Here is a 21092-nt window from a genome sequence, read left to right on the forward strand (position 1 = left end):
CAGAGAGGACGGGCTTCTTAGGGACTGGGTGTGGGTTCTCCGGGGGCTGGCACCACGTGGGTGCCGGGGTGTTACATAAGGATCTTGACACACTGCAGCACACTGGGCACCTCGGGCCGGCGTGGGCGAGCAGCTTCCGGCACCGTGGGGCTGGGGATTAGTGTCAGAAGCGTTTCTGGGCACTGGCTGGGACCCCTGCGAGGCAGAAATGGTGGGGCTGTCTCCTGCCAATGGGGAGCTGGCCCTGCAGTGCAAAGCCAGCCCATTTTCAATCAGTCCTATTTACCGGTTGCCCTCTCTGTGCCAGGCATAGGGGCCCTGTTGGCACGGAGCTCCTGGTTCAGTGGGGGCAAGTATCAATACAACCAGTGTGAGAGGCACCCTGGCAGGAGATGTATCAGGGCTGTGAGCTCAGACCGGGGGCAGTGTGGGGTGGGGGCGCAGGAACCTGACCCAGACTCAGGGAATCAGGGAGGGGTTCTTGTAGGAGGTGACAGATGCACCAAGACCTGAAGAATAACAAAAGTTTAAACAGGGGCAGGGGCACCCGGTGGAAACGTGCAGGGAAGCAAGAGTCAACTAAGTCCTGGAGGGAGGCAAGGGGCACGGCGCCCAGGAAGTGAAGGTTTCCATGGACACCGAGAGGTCTCAGGTAACCCATCCAGCATGAGAGCCAGACTGCCGGGCCCCGGCAGGGCAGGGGAGGTGAGGAGGGCGGCCCCTGCCCTCGGGGGCCTGTGGCATGAGGGGCGTTAGCTGGTTAGATAACTGCCCCAGGCCTTGGTTCCCCCATCTGAGAAAGGAGAACTTGTGAGCGCTCATCTCTGAGTCCTGTCTCTGCCCCAGGCTTGGCTGTTCCTGTCACTGTTCCTGATGAAGGTGCTTTTTTTTTTTTTATTTCTTTTTTGGCTGTGTTGGGTCTTCGTTTCTGTGCGAGGGCTTTCTCTAGTTGCGGCAAGCGGGGGCCACTCTTCATCGCGGTGCACGGGCCTCTCACTATCGCGGCCTCTCTTGTTGCGGAGCACAGGCTCCAGACGCGCAGGCTCAGTAGTTGTGGCTCACGGGCCCAGCCGCTCCGCGGCATGTGGGATCCTCCCAGACCAGGGCTCGAACCCGTGTCCCCTGCATCGGCAGGCAGATTCTCAACCACTGCGCCACCAGGGAAGCCCGAAGGTGCCTTTCTTATCTGACTGGATTTTGGGTGCGTCTCCCTCTTGGTGTGTTTTATTAATAGCATGTTTGTTGGTGGTCTGCCCCGTGAGGACATGGCCTCGTCCTGCTCACTGCTGTGTCCCCAGAGGCTCTCCAGCCCGGGCCACGCACCCAGGAGGGCTGGGCAGGTGTTTGTTGACTGACTGACCGACCGACCTTGTTCTCGCTCACAGCCGGGCCATTCTCCAGGACGTGCTCGATGCAGACCTGAGCAATGAGGCCTTCCCGCTCTTCACTCACAAGCTGGTGAGAGCCGCTGGGCACCTGGTAGGTACCACCTGGCCGCTTTCCCCTGGGCCGTAGGGGGCAGCAGCTGCAAGGGAACAAACCTGGGGCTTGGGGATCGTGTGCCCTTGGGCATGTCTGTGGAACCTCCCTGGACCCTGGTTCCCTCCTGTGAAGTGGGGACCACATGTCCTGCCCACAGGCTGTTAGGGCCTCAGACGAGGAACGGGGGTCAAAGTCGGGTATCACCTGTGCCCCACCCAGTGTCTGGCGCATGCTGAGGGGCGCAGTCCCAAGCTTCTGCCAAGGACTTGCCACCTGTGAAGCCGCCCCCAGTGTCCCCTCCTCAGAGGCAAGGGCACGCCCTCCCAGATGAGGGCATCTCCTGCGCCTCCTTGGAGATGACAGCGCTGGGGACAGCCAAGCAATTACGCTGCTCCAGAGGTCTGCATATCCTGAGGAGGTGGCCGGTCCTCTGGAGCATTCCCCCTTCCCAGCCCCCCGCATTGCGGGAGAGGGGAGGGGCTCTCGGGGTGCACCGCCAGGCCCCGGGGAGCACCCCCTGCCCGTCCCCCAGCTCCAGAAGGTCGGGTCCCAGGACCGGAAGCTTCTGACGCTGTGGACAGTATCAGGGCTGCAGCGGACTCAATGTCCTCAGAGACCCTGGGGCCGGGGTCCCGGGTCCAGCTCTGGTCAGGCCCTACTCCTGGGCCGTGGTGTCCTTTCTGGAAAATGAACATCATGATCTCCACCCTGACTTCCCGAGGGCAAGGTAAGGAGCAGGCGGTCAAAGTAACCTCGGCCGCTGTCAGCCGAGGGCTCCCAAGGCACCAGGCGCTATTCAAAGCACGTGACTCACGAGTACTGTCCCACTTAATACTCACGACAGCGTGGAAGGTTCTAGCATGGGCTTCTCAGCCTCAGCACGATCGATGACATCTTGGAACAGACACTCTGGGGGGGCAGGGGAGAGGTGCTGCTCTGCGATTGCCCTGTAGGCAGGTGTGCAGTCACGGCCAGGTGTGTTGAACGAGGTCCTACAGCAGCTCCCGATGTAGGAAATGTTACCCGCAGGACGGATGTTTCCCTGAATTGAGCTCAGAGAAGTTGGATGGACTGCCCAGGGCCCCCCAGCTAATGAAACATAAAAAGCGCGTGAATATGTGTCAGAAACACGGAGGTGGCCTTAAGGAGGGGGTGGGTGGACAGACAGCCGGATTCGGGGGCACTTCCCCCTCTTCTACTTCCTTCATGTTCATCTGGGGGGTTTTGGGGGGAAAGTGCTAAGGGATGTTTGTGATCCTGGCCTGCAGAGGGGCTGGAGGTCGGAGGAATCTGGGTCCCGTTAGCAAGTAAACAATGTTTCAATGACATCAGAAAGGAGGCTGCCAGGAGAAACCAGATAAAAGCAGCTCTGCAGAGCCGAGGAGCGCTGGCCCAGCTCTGGTCTGCCTTCCCTCTCTGGAGGCTGTGCTGGGGGGCAGGAAACTGGGGATGTCTCTGTCTAGCTTGCTTCCTGCCTGCTTGGTACAAAGCTGCCTGCCGGGACCAGAGAGGGCGTGCATTTTGAGAGAATGGCACAGCTCCACCCCAGGCCACAGTGGCATCTGGCCTGCCCCGATTGCAGCTCTGGCCCTCTCGGTCCCCGTGGGGTCCGTGCAGCGCCCAGCCCCGTCTGGGGCGGGGTTCTGACTTGTGAAGTGGGAGGGGGAGCTGGGAGCTTGGCGTTGGCTCAGCCTGTGTGTGGTTCCGAGGTTTGTGTGGGAGAAGACCAGGTGCGAACGCTTCCCCTGCCAGCCAAGGGTCGCTCCAGCGAGGCACCTGGGCCTTAGTCTTGGACAATGGGCTGCAATGGGGGCTGGCCCTTCCCGGCCCTGGCTGCCGCCCCAGGCCTGGCCCACGGCCGTCTGGCTGCACCTTGGCCTCCAGGAGCCGGGCTGGGCCAGGGCTCTGGCCGGTGGAAGCAGAGGCCAGACTCCAGGATGAACTCCTGCGTGGGGTAACAGGTTCAGGTCGGGGGCCACGGGGTGGGGGACATGGGGTGCAGGACATACACAGGCTGCTTCTCTCCACCGCCTCCTCTGGAACTGGCTTACTGGTTTAGTCAAAAGCACCTTATTGCTCATTTCTCTGTTTCCAATCACAGTACACAGTGTGCAGGGCCTGGGTGCTGACCTTACCACTGACATGACCCCTTTGGGCGTGACCCTTGACCTCTCTGAGACTTCCCTTTCTCACCTGCCACAGAGTCTGGCTGAAGGGTTGATGGGTTGTTTCACTATAAATAGGGAATATTAGTAAAATTAGAACAAACAAAAACCCCTCTAATTCCACCAGAGAGAAAGCCAAGGTTGACAGTGTATTTCCTTCCATCTTCTTTCCCTAATCTCTGCCTGTAAATTTTAAAGCAGAAGCAAGATCATCCTATATACATAGCTTGCACATTCGGCTTTATTCTCTTACTAAGTTGTTGTGAGAGTTTTCCTGTTCCTTGAAATACTGTCTGAGAACCACTATGAACGTCGTGTCACCCTCTCCGTAAGCAGGACATTTGCTTGGGCTGTTTTTTCTCCTTGGAATAGCCCTGTGATGGGCTTCCCTCGATGGTGGGCCTTTTATGACTCTGATTATTGACCTATGACACGTTCCTCAGAACCAGAACCCAGAGACAGAGGCGTGCCAGGGACATGGTCCCAGCCTTCCTGGCCGTTCAGCAGTCATTTGGTATTTTCTGTCTCCTAGGCCTTTGGGGCAGGGTCGGGGAGAAGCACAGAGCTTTCCAAGGCCAGTCGCTACCTGAGGGATTTGGCCCATGGGCTCATATTCGGCCAGTTTGGATGCCCAGCTGAGTTCTAGCATCCCTTCTAGACGGAAGGTTCTATCCCAATGCTGAGCTCCCCAACACACTCCCTAGAATTCATTCTGGACATGTTGGCCAGGAGCCTGCCAGATCAGGGCTCTGGGATGGAAGACACGGGCCTGGCCCTCCGCAGGCCCACAGCCTAGCCGAGGCTGGGGGACGGGAAGGACACTGCAGCCCTAGCCCAGCCTGCGTTGGAGCGAGGGCCTGGGTGGTGAGAAAAGCCGCCACTGCTCAGCAGCTGACATGGGAGTGAAGAGGGTCCCAGGAAGACGTTTGCAGGAGGAATCCAGTCCTGCCTTGACGACCGCGCCTTCTCCCGAGGGCCCCAAAGGCTAGGCTCTGGCTCCTTTGTGTCAATGTTAACGGTTTTTGCTGACCTCACAGTGACCCAAGCCACAAGTTCCCGGATGGTCCAAGCCAGGGGCACAAAGGCCTTCCCATCCACTGGCCAGCGAGAGGGATGGGGAAGTCAGCTGCCAGCAGGACTTGGGCCATGGGAGCTGGGGCTGGCCACTGCCCTGGCCCCCACCCGAGGTGGCCTCACAGGCAGGCGGGGAGGTGGGAACCGGATCAGCCCAGGATCCGGGGGTCCGGGAGCACCGTCACCTCAGTGCCCAGCAGAGCTGGGGGCCGGCAGGCCTGGCTTCTGGTCCTGCCCCGGCCTCTGTGGGACCACCTCTCTGGGTCTCAGTTTCCCCATCTGTAGCACAAAGTTTAGACAATGACCAAAATCGTTTCTGGGCCGTCCTGTAAGTCTGTCCAGATATCCTGCATGCTCTCTGGATCCAGGGGGAATTTCATATTCTCCTAAATAATATCAGCATGTGTTGACACCAGTTCCATCAACGTTGCGATGCTGGGCCCGGAGCTCGGGGCCAAGCCTTTATGGGAGATAATTGGATGCCAGCCAACCAGATGCAGGGGAGGGATGTGTGTGTCTGAGTCATCGGCAAGGCCTCCGGGTCACGAGGGATACGCGGAATGATGAGGGTCAGGGCCCAGAACCACAGATCCTGCCCGAGGGTGGGTGAGCAGGACCCCGCCACTGCCCGCAGCGACCCACACTCACGGCAAGCGCGTGGGTGGGCGACCGTGGCGGAGCGGTGCCACCAGCCGAGCAGTATCCTCAGTGGAGCAGGGCCGTTGTTCTGCAGTAATTCTGCGATGCCTGGACCAGCCCCAGGCTTGCAAGATCCTTGCATTCCTAGAGGAAGAACAGGGGGCGGGAGTTGTCCCCTTGGCAGCCAGCTGACCGGATGTCCTCAAGGCCAGCGAGGTTCCCAGTGAAAGCCTGCTCCTGGCCTGCTTCCCAGGGGAGACGCGGTGTCTCCCTGACTCAGCCAAGGACGGGGGCCCCTTCTGGAAAGCAGCAGGTGCTGGGCTAGAAGCGCATCTTTAGGCAAGGTGATAAAGCGACTTTTTTCTGAAAATTAATTGCAGGTCAAAAGGAAATTGAATTTCTTTTCCTGACTGTGTGTGTCCTTGCTGTGGCACCATTCAGATTCAATTAGTCTGGGATGGAACATTCTCCCACCCCCACGCGTTGTACAGACAGAGGCGGGATGCCCATACCTTCACGGGGCCTGTGTTTGCCAACTGGGTTTTAGCCGTCGCCTAAAAAGTCGCTTTGCACAACTTGTGCAAATTCACCTCTGTCCTAGAGAGCCGGGGGTGGTGTGTAGCTGAGAGACATGGTGGCCGAGGCCACTATTCAGGGGTGTCCCGTGGGGGGGCAGTGACAGCTTCTTGCCATGAAAGTGTAAGGACAAGGTGTGGCTGGAATGAGGTTGGGTGGCTTAGAGGGGCTCCCGGGAGTGTGCTTCAGAGATTCTAGAAGCTCCTCCAGGGCAGAACCCCGTCCTTTCTCTGTAAGGATGTTCTGATCGTGCAGCCCCTGCCGTTGTCTGTAGGTGCAGATGGGGTCATTCTGGGGGTGGTCCGTAGTGTTTACCGCCTGCTTGGACTCTGCAGCTCTTTTTTTGATCCTCTGAGACGGCCAAGTTTGTGAAGTGTGGTTTGAGCATCACACCTTTTATTTATTCTGAACCTTTGAAAATTGGTTTCCAATCACCATCCCCCCCATCACCGTCACCACCACCACCATTGCCACCACCATCACTACCACCACCATCATTATCACCATCACCACCACCACCATCACCACCACCACCATCGCCATCACCACCACCACTACCATCACAACCATCACCATCACCACCACCACCATCACTACCACCACCATCACCACCACCACTATCGCCATCACCACCACCACCACCACCACCATCACCATCACCACCACCACCATCGCCATCACCACCACCATCACCGCCATCATCACTGCCATCAACCTTGCTACCACGAACATCATCCTCACCAACCACTACCATCACCACCATCTTTACTACCACCATTACCTTCACCTCCACCGTCACCAGACCACCTTCACCAGAACTAGCAGCACCACCGTAAACTAGCCCTCTGGACCAGACTCCTAGGAGAGATTGCGCACCCCCACTGCAGGATGTTTTTGGAATCAAGGGTGTCTTGGGATGTCCAGAGGATTTGAAAAATGAAGATCCTTTAAACCTACTGCCAACTGGCTTCTTCCCTCTCCTGTGGATTCAGAGCTCCAGGCCGCTGCAGGGGCTGCACATACTCTGATCCCTGCCGATACCCTGCCTCGGGAGCCCCCGAGATCCTCACTTACTTAAGGGGTGACTGAGTTTGGACGATGTGCCTGGTGAGTCGGGGGTGCTGGTACACACCCAAACTCCCCAGAAACAGGTAAAATCACCACGAGCTAATGTGATTTGAGAGCGCTTGGGCCCGTGTCTGTGGGCACATCTGCTCAAGCCTTCCTGCGGTGTCTGCCCAGAGAGGCTACTCCAGGCTTGTTCTGATGTTGCCCGTGGCCAAACATCCCACAGGAGTGACATGGGCTCTCCTGCCTGGGGCACTCATGTGACCTTTGATCCAAGCTGGGGTGGGCACCTAGCACTACCCTGATTTCAGTCCTCCCCACGGAGAGTTGGCAGGAAGTTCACTGATGCACCAAACGTGGAACCAAGCCCCCAAATCCATTTGACTGAAACCTGAACATATTCCCTCCCCCCAGAAGTATTCCAGTGATTCAGTCCAGGGCAGGGAGGGAGGATCTCATGGTGTTGACTCCTTGCTCTGACTTACTAGCTGTGAGTCCTCCAAGCGTCTTGGGAAGTGCTCATACCAGCTTGTGAGAGCTGAGGGTTAAATCTGTAGGAAAATTAGCAAGGGCTGGTTAAACCATTGTTAGCTTGAAATCAGCTGTAGTAGGAGTATCTATACCACAGAAAGCGGTAAATGCTACAGAACAACCCCCTGCCCCGCAAGAGTTGATTGTTGAACATTTTCTAGGACATCACTGGGCCTTGGGCAAGTGGCTTGACCTGCCTGAGCCCCAGTTTCCTTATCTGTAAAATGGGCATGCCAGCGGCACCCACCTCTCCGAGTAGCCAGCCTCCTGCCTGGGGCTCTATAGTGACAGTTTTTTGTTTTTTGTTTTTTAAGAAGTCAACTGATTTTTTTTTTTAATTATTTATTTATTTATTTTTGGCTGTGTTGGGTCTTCGTTTCTGTGCGAGGGCTTTCTCTAGTTGCGGCAAGCGGGGGCCACTCTTCATCGCGGTGCGCGGGCCTCTCACTGTCGCGGCCTCTCCTGTTGCGGAGCACAGGCTCCAGACGCGCAGGCTCAGTAGTTGTGGCTCACGGGCCCAGTTGCTCCGCGGCATGTGGGATCTTCCCAGACCAGGGCTCGAACCCGTGTCCCCTGCGTTGGCAGGCAGACTCTCAACCACTGCGCCACCAGGGAAGCCCCAATAGTGACAGTTTTGTTGACTGCTCCCATGGGCCCTACGGGCTCTATTATCAGCCAGGAGTTGCAGAAGCAGACTCAGAGGGATGTCAGTCGCCAGGGATGCAGCGTTTGTGACTCATATTTAGACCTAGTAGGTATGTGGCACCCAAGCCCACGCTCTCAGCCACTGTGGTGCCCGCTGTGGTGGGTGGCTGGCCCTCACCTGCCCTGCGTCCGGTGTGGGCGCCGGGAGGGCCAGGTAGCATCCTGAGTACTACGGAGGGTCCAGAGCCTGGGGCCGTGCCGGGGCCCCACGGGATGTGTGAGCTCACGTGTTCGTGGATGGGTAGCTAGAAGCTTCACCTTGCTGGGCTTGCCATCTGTGTCTGGGGCAGGTGACCCCGTGTGGGACCACAGACATTACTGACCACGCGCTGAGTGCAGAGCCCCGGGTTCGGGCTCAGAGGCACCTCGTGACTCGTGTTCCGGATTCCAACCTTGTCCTTACGGGGCAGATAAGCCTTAAGCCTGCTGCAGCCCAGGCTGATGGGGACACTTCTCGGCCTCAGGATGGGAAAACTCTCCCACACCACGCCCTGCTGACCATCTCAGTTGCCACCCTAGCGGCCTGAATGAAACAGGTGATGGGCAGAGGGGAGAATCCTCTCACCCTTGGGGACCCGTAGCATCCCGCAGAACTTTCTACAGGGCCCCACATGTCCTGGTGGAGGGGGTCTGAAACCCAGAACCTTCCAAAAGGAGAGGGTCCTTGAGCCAATTTGGAAGGGAGAAGCACTGCATAGAAGAAATGACGTTCACCCAGGTGTTTGGGGCTTGGTGGGTCTGCCTCCCCATCCCAGCAGGATCTCTTCTCACTCAGGGGTCCTCTAGGGTCTCCGTTCCACAGCCCAGGAGTCTGAGCCTCCCAGTGGGCCCAGCTGGCAGGTGGCTCTTGCTGGCTTTAGAAGCAATTTCTTCCTCTGTGGGCCAGCCGGCCAGAAGCACACTGGCCACTGCAAAGATGGGCACTGGCCAAGCCCTGTTGATTCCTGAGTGGTCACCCCAGCTGGGCCAAGCAGAAAAGGGCATTGCTCCCAGCAGGGCCTCACACAAGGTCCTGTTCCAGCATTTATTTCCAGAGCTAAGTTTGTCTGCCGATAACAGGAGGCTTGTGGCCCGGGACGCATATGACCAGACCAGCTCCTTCTCTACCCTTCAGTTCTTTTGCATATGTACCCAGAAGTGGGATTGCTGGACATATGGTAGTTCTATTTTTAATTTTTTGAGGAATCACCATACTGTTTTTCCTAACAGTTACACCATTTTACATTCCCCCCAACTGTGCCCAAGTGTTCCAATTCCTTCACATTCTCGCCAACACTGATTATTTTCTGTGTTTTCGTTTAAATAGGAGCCATGCTAATGGGTTTGAAATCATATTTCATTGTGGTTTTCATTTCTCTAATGTTTAGTGATATTGCCCATCTTTTCATATGCTTGTTGGCCATTTGTATATCATCTTTGGTGAAATGTCTATTCAAGTTCTTAATGCATTTCTTAATCAGGTTGTTTTGTTTTTGTTGAGTTGTAGGAGTTCTTTATATAGTCTGGATATTAACCCTTTATCGGATACATGATTTGTAAATGTTTTCTCCCATTCTGTAGGTTGCCTTCTCACTGTTGGTTGTGTCCTTTGATGCACAGAAATTTTTACATTTGCTGGAGTCCCATTTAATTATTTTTGCTTTTTGTTGCCTGTGCTTTCGGTGTCATATTCGAGAAATCACTGCCAAGTCCAGTGTCACAAAGGTTTCCTCTATGTTTTCTTCTAGGGGTTTTACAGTCTGAGGTCTCACATTTAGGTCTTTAATCCAGTTTGAGTTATTGTTTATATATGGTGTAAGATAAGGTTCAGTTTTTCCATCACTATTTGTTGAAGAGACTGTCCTTTCCCCACGGAACAGTCTTGGATCCCTTGTTAAAGGTCACTGGGCATTTACATGAGAGTTTACTTCTGGGCTCTCTTTTCTATTCTGTTGATTTGTTTGTCTGATCTATGCCGTACCACGCTGTTTTGATGTGGTAGCTTTGTAATAACTTTTGAAATCAGGAAGTGAGTCCTTCAGCCTTGTTCATTTCCAAGATTGTTTGACTATTTGAGGTCACCCATATGACTGTTAGGGTGAATTTTTCTATTTCTGCAAAAAAATGCCACTGGGATTTTGATAGAGATTGTATTGAATCTGTAGATCATTTGGGTAGCATTGATATCTTGAGGACACGAGATGTCTTTCCACTTATTTGTGTAATGAAAGAACTTTCATTTCTTTAGGCAATATTTTATAGTTCTCAGTGTGCAAGTCTTTCACCACCGTAGTTAGGTTTCTTCCTGGGGATTTTAGTTTTTTTGATGTGATTGTAAACATATTTTTCTAATTCCCTGCTCAGATTGTCCATTGTTAGGGTATAGAAATGCAGCCGGTTTTGCATGTTGATTTTATATCCTGCAACCTTGCTGACTTGGTTTGTTGGTTCTAACAGTATTGGGGGAGTCGTTGGGGTCTGAAAAGGGTTTAAACCGAAACCTGGTTTAAGGCCCTTCCTGATGACCTTCCACAATTCTGTGGCCCCATCCACTGCCCATGGTTCCCAGAGCAGTGTGGGGTTGTTTTGAAGGGGAGTTTGCCTCAGTTTGGGGCTTGCTTTCTAAAGTCCATCCAAGCCCACGTTGACTGTCAGATCAACAGTCAGCCAGGCACCAGCTTCCCATGAACTTGATGCTCACCCCATTTATCAGATGGGGACACTGAGGCTGGGAGAGGCCAGCCTGTGGGTCTGGCTGACCCTGAGCCCATGTTCCAGACGTCCTCATTTTCGGCCTTTCCCTTCCGTACATGTCCTCTCTCAGAAGAGATGAGACCTCCCCCAACTCCACTTGTTTCAGTGGAGAAAAAAACACGAGATGTCTCAAGAACCAATGATGCTGGCAACTTAGAAAGTCACCTAGGAATCCCCAAACCCTTCCCCTCACTTTGCCAGAAAGCAGAGGTCTGTCCACCTGCACCTGTTTTCCCCCTTCACTCAGGAAGTATTAATTCAGCCCGTCTGCGTGCTGGGGTATGATGGAGACCAGCCAGCCTCCTGGCCTCGCCGGGCTCCTGGGAGCTGGGGAGGGGGCTGGGGGTAGCTCCATCCCACCTGTGAATTCATTCAAGAGCCTGACTTAACTGGGGGGCTGTATGTCTGATAAGACTGGCGATCCTGGGGCCGTGAATGGGTGAGCTTTAAAAATGATTTTTTCCTGTTCAAAATGAGATTGGCATTGAGCCCTGAGCTCCTCCGTGGGCTGTCTAAAATTAGAAGCCCGTTGACAAGGCAGGGGAGCAGGGAAATGTCAACAGTACATTTTCTGTGTCAATTCTGAGTTTTTTGAGAGGCCCGGGCAAATGGCAACTCAGAGCAAATTTGTGCTGTTTCAAAAGCTTCCTGAATCCAGCCCCTCGGCGGCAGTGTGATTGAAGTGTCAGATTTATAAGGCGCTGGTTCCGTGGTTGGCAGAGTGGCCCCCGCTCTCCTTCCGCTCAGATATTATCCTGGCAGGGGCAGCCCTTTGGGCTCAGAGCAGTAATGGGATCAGGTCCTCCGTCTCCGTGAGCTCTGTGACTTGCTGCACCCTCCCTGGCCCTTTTGTGAGCTGGACAGTCCCATGCTTGGGCCTTGCACATGGGGACACTGAGGGTTCAAGGATTTGCCCGAAGGCCGGAAGCCACCGCCAGGTGCTGGGTGTGTAAGTGACGTGCCACCAAACCAGCTGTGCAGGAAAAGTCAGGCTACCTGGCCAGGCATCCCCCCATCCTGGTTGTGGCCTCCATGTGGCTGCTGGCCCGGTACACAGTGGTGAGGGACAGAAGTGCCCAGAGACCAGCTGTCCCCATGTCAGCGCTACGTGTGCTCGGGCCAGGCAGGAAACCCCTGTTTCTGCATCATCCCCGGGACATTTTTTACAGCGGTCCCCATCACCACGTGGGGTGAGAAGCGTCTGATGGAGCAACGTACATGAAGAGCTTTGCTCGTGGACACTCCATAAACAGCACTGTCACGTCCGTGGGGTTTGGGGGCCCGTGGTCCCTTTCCTGGCCTGTGGGACACAACCCTCGACTTTCACAGTCAAATGTCCACAGCCGGATGACAAGGCCCTTCCAGCCCCACCAGCCGGCCTTTCTCTCCTGTTCCCGCCCTCCCAAATCTGCTCCAGCTTCCACTTGCCTGGCAGGCCCATCCGAGATAGCAAACTCTGCTCAAGGTTCCAGCCTGGTCCGTCCCTCCCAGCAGGGTCCTTCCTCCCCGGCATGTGCCCACCCAGGGCCTGGTAGCCGTAAAGCTGTCTTGGGCTTCTGGCTAAGTCCTTCTAAGACTCGAGGCCTCGGGGGCAGAGCCTGTGTCTGTCTTCAGATCCCAGCACTTGACTGAGGCCCACCAGACCAGGGGGCGATCAGAATACTCGCCCGACGCCCGGCTGTTCCCCTCTCGACGCCTCCCGCCAAGTGCGTCCACCGCCAACTCACGAGCCGTACGGCTGACTCACCATTCTTCTTCATGTACCCACACCAGAGCTTCCTAAGACAGACAAAGCCAGGCCCCTGACTCCACTTATAGACAAGGAAATCGAGGACAAAGGGAGGCCAAGAAGCTTGCCCAAGTCACTGCAGTGATTGAATGGTGGCCCCCAAAAGAGACGTCCATGTCCCCACCCCGGACCTGGGAGTGGGACCTTGGAAATAGGGTCTCTGCAGTTGTGATTAAGGCAAAGGATCTCAGGATGAGACCATCCTGGCTTAGGGTGGGGCTCATCCCAACGGCAAGTGTCCTGATGGAGACGAGGAGACACAGACACAGAGGAGACTGAGCCAGAGGTCGGGACGACACAGCCAGGAGCGCCTGGGGCCTCCAGGAGCCGGAAGAGGCAGGAGGGACCCTCCCCTGGGGCCTCCAGAGGGAGCGTGGCCCTGCCCACACCTTGCTTTTGGACTTCGGGCCTCCAGAACTGGGAGAGAGCACACTTCTGTGGTTTTAAGCCCCCAGGTTTGTAGTCATTGGTTACAGAGGCCCAAGGGCACTCCTACAGTCACTTAGGAGAAGAGCTGTGGCCTGGGAACCACATGTCCACTTTCTCCCACCCCCAACGACGACACCCCTTCCTTTTAAAGATTTCCAGGGACTTCCCTGGTGGCGCAGTGGTTAAGAATCTGCCTGTCAATGCAGGGGACATGGGTTCGAGCCCTGGTCCGGGCAGATCCCACATGCCACGGAGCAACTAAGCCCATGCGCCTCAGCTACTGAGCCTGTGCTCTAGAGCCCGCGAGCCACAACTACTGAGCCCGCGTGCCACAACTACTGAAGCCCGCGCGCCTAGAGCCTGTGCTCCGCAACAAGAGAAGCCACCGCAATGAGAAGCCCGCGCACCGCAACCAAGAGTAGCCCCCACTCGCCCAACTAGAGAAAGCCCACGTGCAGCAACAAAGACCCAACGCAGCCAAAAATCAATCAATCAATCAATAAACTTATTAAAAAAAAAAAAGATTTCCAGAGTGCTCCTGAGGACTCTCCTCAGGACACCCCATTTCTTGGGGTCCGAGGCCAGTGGCCTGGGTCCAGAGCCGGCTAATAATGGTGACGGTAGGAAGTGTCCCCCAGTAAGTCGTGGCTGGACCTTGACCTCAGTCGTCTGACCCCGGCCCACGTCTGAGCTGTGACTTGTCCCCCAGGTCCGGGCCATGAGGCTGTCCTTCGTTGGGGAGCTGGGCTGGGAGCTGCACATCCCGAGGCCGTCCTGCCTGCCCGTGTACCAGGCTGTGATGGCAGCAGGGGCCAAGCACGGCCTTGTCAATGCCGGGTACCGGGCCATCGACTCCCTGAGCATCGAGAAAGGTGTGTGCAGGGTCTGGACACCATGGTGGGCTGCCTGAGCCACGTTCACTGGAGGCAGAGAGGCTGTTACCCCCACCTCTGGCCCCGTGCTCCTTCCAGCCCCACTGTGCTCCCCCTTCCCCCAAACTCTGCCGTCTCCCCAAACCCCCCACAAGCCGGGTCCTCCACGCAGGCCCGGGGATGGTGCTGGCATCTCTGACACCAGCACTCTTGGGGGGAAGGGTGCTCTCCCAGGTAAGGGCGGGCGGGGGCCAGAGCTGGATTTGGATGTAGCGCCAAGTTTCCCGGAGAGAGCTGGAGAACATCGGAGCGGGAAGGGGCCCTCAGTGCTGCCCCTTCACAGCCCCCTCCCCAGGGCCCCCAGCCTGACGGCACAGGTACTGCAGTGCTGAGGGGGGCTCGTCCAGGGGACCTCCTATGATCAAGGATGCCCTCCGCCCCAGGAAGCCCAGGTCACGGAGTTTCTAGGGTGGGCATGTAGGCTGGGGCAGGCGCCCATGTGCGTCTTGCGAAGGGCGTGTGTCTGCCTCTCCTGGCGCTGACCCCGTCGTCTCCCCACCCAGGCTATCGGCACTGGCACGCCGACCTGCGGCCTGACGACAGCCCCCTGGAAGCGGGTTTGGCCTTCACCTGTAAGCTCAAGTCCACCATCCCCTTCCTGGGGCGCGAGGCCCTGGAGAAGCAGCAGCCCAAGGGCCTCTGCCGGCGCCTGGTGGGCTTCACCGTGGATGAGTGAGTACCCTTGGGGCCAGGGCTGCCGGAAGTGACTGCCGCAGACAAGCAGGCTTCTGGGTTCCTCCTCCCGAGCCGCCTGGTGGGACGCTCCCCACGGGCCAGGCACCCTCTCCCAGAACTCCCACTGCAGCCCCGTTACAGGTGAGGAGGCTGGGTCCATGCCAGGCCTGACTCCGAAGCCAACGCTGCAAACTCAGATCCCGCCAGGGCTGGGCAGGGTGCAAACCAGGCCCGGGACCGGTGCTGGTCAGCAGGGAGTAAAGAGGGCAGCGCTCATCAGACGCAGATTTTATTTTATTTTGGCCACGCCATGCGGCTGGCAGTGCCTTAGTTCCCCAACCAGGGATTGAACCCACGCTCTCAGCAGTGAACACGCAGAGTCCTTACCACTGGACCACCAGGGAATTCCCTCAAACACAGATTTTAAGAGTGAAAGGCCTTGCCAACCCAAGCCAGCTCTGTGGGAGGCTCCAGACCGAGGGCCTCGAGCTGGCTGTCCGTCACCGTGCTGCCACGTCCCACTGTGTCCTCATTAGAGCCTCCCCACAGCCCGGGAGGGGGACAGTGGAGGGAAGGGCCAGGCTGGGGCCACCAGCCCCACTTACAGATGGAGACCATGGGGGCCAAGGGGCAGAGTGGCTCTCGCCCGGGCACGTGGCAGAGGTGGAAGGAGAGCCCTGTGGAGGGGCCTGATCCCTTCTCCCCCACCTCCCCCGGGGCGGCTTTTGAGCGTGTCGCCCTTACATGCTCGGAGCTGAGCCCACATTGTCCCTGGGTCCCGGGTGCTGGCACTGGAAGACATAGATGGTGTGACACGGAGTCTGAGTAGCAACCGTCTCCAGGGCGGCGGGCGTCTCTGGGCTTCGTTGATTTGGAGCTGACAGCCAGCCGTCAAGGGTGCCACTTCTCCCAGATTTGGAACCTTCAAAGCAGGTGTTGAGAGTGCCCAGGGGAAGAGGGCGGAGAGAGAGCGGAGCTGGGGTTGACATCGTCCTACGGCTTCTCCCTGGGTTCCCATCAGGCCGCCTCTCCGCCTGATTCCTTGTCCATCTCCCGGGGAGCAGCTCAGCTCTGGTTTGGGGTGCAGACAGAGCAGGGGTCCTCCGAGGCCTTCTGCCGCCTGGCCCTCCAGGAAGCGCCCGCAACTTCAGACAGCACCGGCCACGGCCCGGCTCGCCCCGCTCGGGGGTTCCCTGCCGGGCGGCAGAATCCAGCGCCGTGGCCTGGCCGGTCCCAGGCCTGAGGAGAGACCCGGCCCGGGCGCCGGCTGGGGAGTCACGGAGAATTCCTGCGGCTTTTGCTCTGGGGCCCTGGGCGAGGCAGGTGGCCTCTCTGAGGCCATGGACGTGGCGCCCCAGTAGGACTGGGTGAGACCAAAGGAGACAAGCACGTGCTTACAAAGCCTCCTTCCGTCCCACCCTCACCCGCTGGACCCGTGGGGCGCAGACCTTTTCCTCCTGGTCTCTGAACTGGGCAGCACCCCGGACCCTGTCCAGGCTCTTTTCCTCAGTGTAGGGTTCACCCAGTTCCAGTTACCGTAACCAGGCCCAGCTGTGCCCCTCTCGCCGCCGGGCATGGCCCTCAGCACCCGCCCCGGGGCCCCGCACAGTCCTCGCGGGCGCGATGCACAGGAGGGGCACGTCTGCCAAGATCTGCACCAGACGATCCGGTGCTGGCGTTTCTGTGACTGTAGTTTAATCTTCTCTTCGTTTTCTATTTTGAATTTTCAAAACGTTTACAGCGAGCATCGTACCTTATGTGTGATACAAAAAAGCACTTTTAATAATTGATGCAGCACACTGTAGACAAAGGAGACCCATCCGAGTAAAACAAGTCGTATGACGGTTTTAAACTGATCAGAAGTCAAATGGAAAAGAAATCTCAAGATGGGCCTCTTCCAAATCTGTGGGGCCTGTCCCTAGAGACACGAAAGTCAGATCCTGGTTCTGGTGTTTTCTGTTCATTCATTTATTTGCTCGGAGCCTGTGCCGTGGCATCCCCGGGGGCCAGGTGCTGGGCACGGGGGCTCACAGCAGACCAGCCCTGCGGCGTGGAGCCCGTGGTCTGGTGGGCGCGGCCCCTCTCTCCTCGACCAGGCAAAGCGCAGGAGTTTCCCCTCCGGGGGCTCTGGGGTCGCAGCCGTCTATTGCTTCTTCCAGGAAAGTGCCCATGTTCGGCCTGGAGGCCATCTGGAGAAACGGCCAGGTGGTGGGCCACGTCCGGAGGGCCGACTTTGGGTTCACCATCGACAAGACCCTGGCCTACGGCTACATCCGGGACCCCAGCGGCGGGCCGGTGAGTCCCACTCCCCAGCACTGCCACCGGGAGCCCCGGGTCCTCTCAGGCTCCGCACCAGCACCCCTGCCCCCCACCCCGAGTGTGCTGGGCGTGCGGGGACCAGAACACAGTGAGGTGACTGACTGATGGGGCTGTGTCCCTGGGCAGAGCCGGAGCTCTTTCCATATTTTCTCTCCGGAAGAATCTGATTTTGGAAGCTCCAAGCTTCTCCTGGTCAGGAAGAGGCTCTGGGCAGGGCTAACCCCCTCTGCTCCCTGGAGCTGGAGACCCCGTGTGCGTGCAGACGGTTGTGTGCACACACATCCGTGTACACACGTGTATACCCGCATGTGCGCACACATACTGGCACACGTGCACACACACACACACACACGTGCAGGCACATTTGGGAAACTTGGCAATGAGACAGAAGGGGCAGCTTGTTCTGGGTGGAGAAAATCTAAACATTTTGCCCAAACAATCATTTGTAAACCCAAATAATCCCCCACCGAGCACGGATGCCGCCGTCCATACTGGCAGGGGAGTGAGGGCAGGGCGAGCGCCCTTAGAGGGCCTCCAGGGGTCTGAGCGCTGGGAGGGGTGTGACGCTCATGCCGGGCTGGCTGGGTGGTGTGACGCGAGTGGTGGGGGGAGCTCATTGTCCTCGGTGGCACCTTTATGGCTTCACCTGCTTGCTTCCCTGGTGTCGTGCACCAGCCCCCTGACGGTGGAGAAAGGGGCCCCGAGAGGCTCTGACGTGGGGGCAGCGATGCCCAGCCAGCTGGGCCTTGCGGCCTCCCCTGCCCCGACGGTCTCTGGGCTGCAGCCCCCCACCTCCCCCCACTGAGGCTCCAGGCTGGGGGAGGCACTTGGAAGCAGCAGCATGGAGGGGGCAGGAGGAGTGAGTCAGACCAGCCCTGGCAGAGGCGCAGGGGCGGGCCAGGCCTGATGGCAGACCCAAGGGGGAAGGGGCCAGGCTGTGGTGCTGTCTGAGAAGGCTGCATCCGCAGTGGGCTGGGAGGCTCAGGACACGGGCTCGGCCTCAGTAGCTTTGGCGCTCTGCCCTGGACTGGCCTGGCGACCTTGGACAAGGGCGTCTCTCTGAGCCTCGGTTTCCTCATCTGTAAAATGGGGACAGATTATTCCCACCTGCCTCACAGGGCTGTCTACAGATCTCTGCTCTGAGTGGAGCCTTAATAAGCACAGTTGTGAGGAAGGGGTTGCCATGGCTGGTGATGACGATTTGCGGTGACAAAGGACTCTCTGACACCCCAGCTATGGAGCCCTGGGTCCTAGCTGAAGCTCTGTGTCCATTTGCCCCACGCAAGGGTAGGGGTGGGTGCAGGCCTAGTCACCTCTTCTTTCAAAGAACAATAATTCTTGCTTCTTCTGCTTGGTCAGGTTGGGTTTCTAATTAATGTGACCGAGGAAGGAACACTTATACACTACCCAGACAGGTGGCCCAGGGTACCCGGGTTTGACCAGTGCAGGGCCAGGGCCGGCTCAGGCTGGCTTGTAAGAGCCGACTGTGTCCACCTCTTCCCAACCCCGCCATCAGGGATGTCCGGTGTGTTTATACCATGGAAATGGGCAAATGCCACAATCAGGCCTCCCCCGCCCCCCAACCCCTTCCCCTCCCTTGAGAGCTGGTTGTTAAACATTTACCAGCACAGCAGCGGGATAACCAAGACTCCTTCGTAAAATAGGAAAACTGCCCTTGAAAGGAAAGGCTCTGGATGTGGGGGCAGAATTGGTGGCCTCCGGGGGGTTTATTAGTAAGGACTACGCCCTAGCTCTGGGCAAGCCAGTCCTTCAGACGTCTGAAGGCACCAGGGGTCTCTGCCACCTGCCTCTGGGCCCATTGGGGGCAGCGTGGAGCTTTGAGCCCGGCCAGTGCCCACCACGGCTCAGAAGCCTGGTCTAGAAGCCGCTTCGTTCCAACACTGCAGCCACGTAAAAAGGCTCGTCTGTTTGGGGTATTTTTTCCGTCCAACCCTGAGCTGCCGAGAGAGGTCATTTAACAAGCCGAGCAGAACCCCTCCGTGAGGCCCGGCCCTGGGTGTATTCTCTGCACCAGGAGAACAGGGTCCCGCGCTGGGCCAGCCCACTCCGCCTCTGCCCGCCACTGCCCTGCGTGTCCAGGCCGTGCTCCGGTTCCCAGGGACCTGCAGTTCCAGGGTGGAGGAGTGCTGCCCCGCGGGAGAAACCTCACTGACTGCCAGACCTCGGCTCTGCTGGACCCCAGGTGCTCAAGTCCAACTCGGGGGCACAGGGACCCGGAATCTACCTGCTCAGGGCAGTTCCTCGGCTCAGGGAAGACCCTCCGCACAGCGATGGGTTTGCCCGCAGGAGGGACGTGAGGCCGAGACGGTTGACCCCGTCCCAAGAGGCAGGTAGCGTGAGCCCAGCACCCACTGGGTAACCAGTGACCAAGGCCCCTCCTCTTCTGCTACTAGGTCTCGCTGGACTTCGTGAAGAGTGGAGAGTACGCCCTGGAGAGGATGGGGGTGACCTACCCGGCCCAGGCTTACCTCAAGTCTCCCTTCGATCCCGACAACAAGAGGATGAAGGGGATCTACTGAGGGGCCAGGGGCAGGGCCTCAGCCGATCCGGAGGCCAGCGACCTGCCGTCCCGTCCCACACCGTCCACTCCCAGGGGCCCCTGCCACCCTGGGCCCCAGGACGCTGACCCTGGCCGGAATTTGGGCTCCCCCTGCCCTCAGTCGAGGCCTGCGAACCATCCCCCCCAAACAGATGCAAACTGAGAGGGTGGAAAGAGGACCCAGAAGGCCCGTTCTGTGGTCACTGACCAAAGGGTGGTCTCGAGTCCACCCACACCCTAAAAAAGCCACCCGTACGTAACCCCTTAGGCTCAGGGACCATGCCTGTAGCCCTTGAGAGCTTCTGAGAAGGCGCTTGGGCAACACTCGATAAGGCCTGTGTCAAAGCAGGGAGGCAGAGAGCTTTACCCTGGGTTCCCATCCCTGACTGGCAGGCCGCCCAGAGCAGCCTTGGAGGGTTGTAAGGTGTGTCTGGAACTGGGGACAGTGTGGGGATTGATTAGTACTGTCTGCCTCAGGCGCAGTAGGGAAGGCATAGAGCGTGTGTGCCAGACAGGCACGGTCCCTGAGGTCAAGGTTAGCAGAATGGTCTGTTTCCCAGATCCCAGGAAGGGTGGGGGGTGGATCCAGAAAGCAAGCTCTTCCTGCCTTGACCTCTCAGTTCTTCACACGGGAAAACCTCCTGAGAGTTCCCAGCCCTGAAATCAGTGCCAGAAGCAGGGGTGGGAGGATATCAGATCAGCGCCCTCCCTCACCTGTGCAGAAGCTCCCTCTCCTGCCTTGGTTTCCCCGAGAGCCCCTCGCTCTCTAGGTCTGGAGAGGAAGGCATGCTGCTGGGTGAGAACCTGGCAGAATCCTCCTGCCTGGGTGGCCTCTGTCCTTACTCTTTGATTAGGACTGAGCTCTGGTCCTGGTCTCCCACTCTTCCGGCCCCCTGGGAATGGGCCTCGCACAGGCCCTTGAAAGGGGGTGAGTCCCCCGCTCCCTTCGTGGGGCTTCCAGAGCTGTCCTCCGTGCATCAGGAGGAGCCCTGCCTCCCTGCTGGGATGGGGGCCAGCCCAGGGCCCGGGCAGCTCCCACAAAGCTGCACCACGCGGCTGTGCCCCAGCGAGCCCGGCCCCGTGGGGAGCAGGGGTGGCAGACGCTCAGGGGACACGGAGGACAAGGCTGCCGCCGACACAGGCAGGAAGCCACGCGGTGACTGAGGAGCAGGCGGTCCCTGCAGGGCCCAGGCTGCTCTCAGAGGCGCACACACCACACAGCCCCACTGCGGACGGGGCCGGAACAGGTCAGGCCAATAAAGTCAAGGCCGTGGGAAGACGTTTGGGTTGCGGATGACCTTTGTAGAGATCATTTGGCCCCCTCGCCAGACCGCAAGCTGGGGGGTGGGGACCTCTGTCTTTCCCAAGCCTCTGGCAAAGGAACGCCTGCAGCCCCCACCCTCCCCCCGCTCACA

General features: G+C 58.0%; 1 protein-coding gene across 8 annotated transcripts in view; it reads left to right on the forward strand.

Moving 5' to 3' along the window:
* The window catches only part of SARDH (sarcosine dehydrogenase), a 64018-nt gene extending 43062 nt beyond the window's left edge, over positions 1 to 20956 (forward strand). For all 8 annotated transcript variants that reach the window (XM_059925975.1, XM_059925976.1, XM_059925983.1 and 5 more), the window contains 5 exons: positions 1386 to 1479; positions 13901 to 14063; positions 14627 to 14795; positions 16958 to 17093; positions 19532 to 20956. In XM_059925975.1, the coding sequence (XP_059781958.1) occupies positions 1386 to 1479; positions 13901 to 14063; positions 14627 to 14795; positions 16958 to 17093; positions 19532 to 19657 (688 nt within the window). In that variant the 3' untranslated portion in view covers positions 19658 to 20956. The remainder of the gene's footprint in view (positions 1 to 1385; positions 1480 to 13900; positions 14064 to 14626; positions 14796 to 16957; positions 17094 to 19531) is intronic.
* Positions 20957 to 21092: the final 136 nt, after the last annotated feature.

This window comes from Balaenoptera ricei, chromosome 6 (assembly GCF_028023285.1).
Source record: "Balaenoptera ricei isolate mBalRic1 chromosome 6, mBalRic1.hap2, whole genome shotgun sequence".
Lineage (NCBI taxonomy): Eukaryota > Metazoa > Chordata > Mammalia > Artiodactyla > Balaenopteridae > Balaenoptera > Balaenoptera ricei.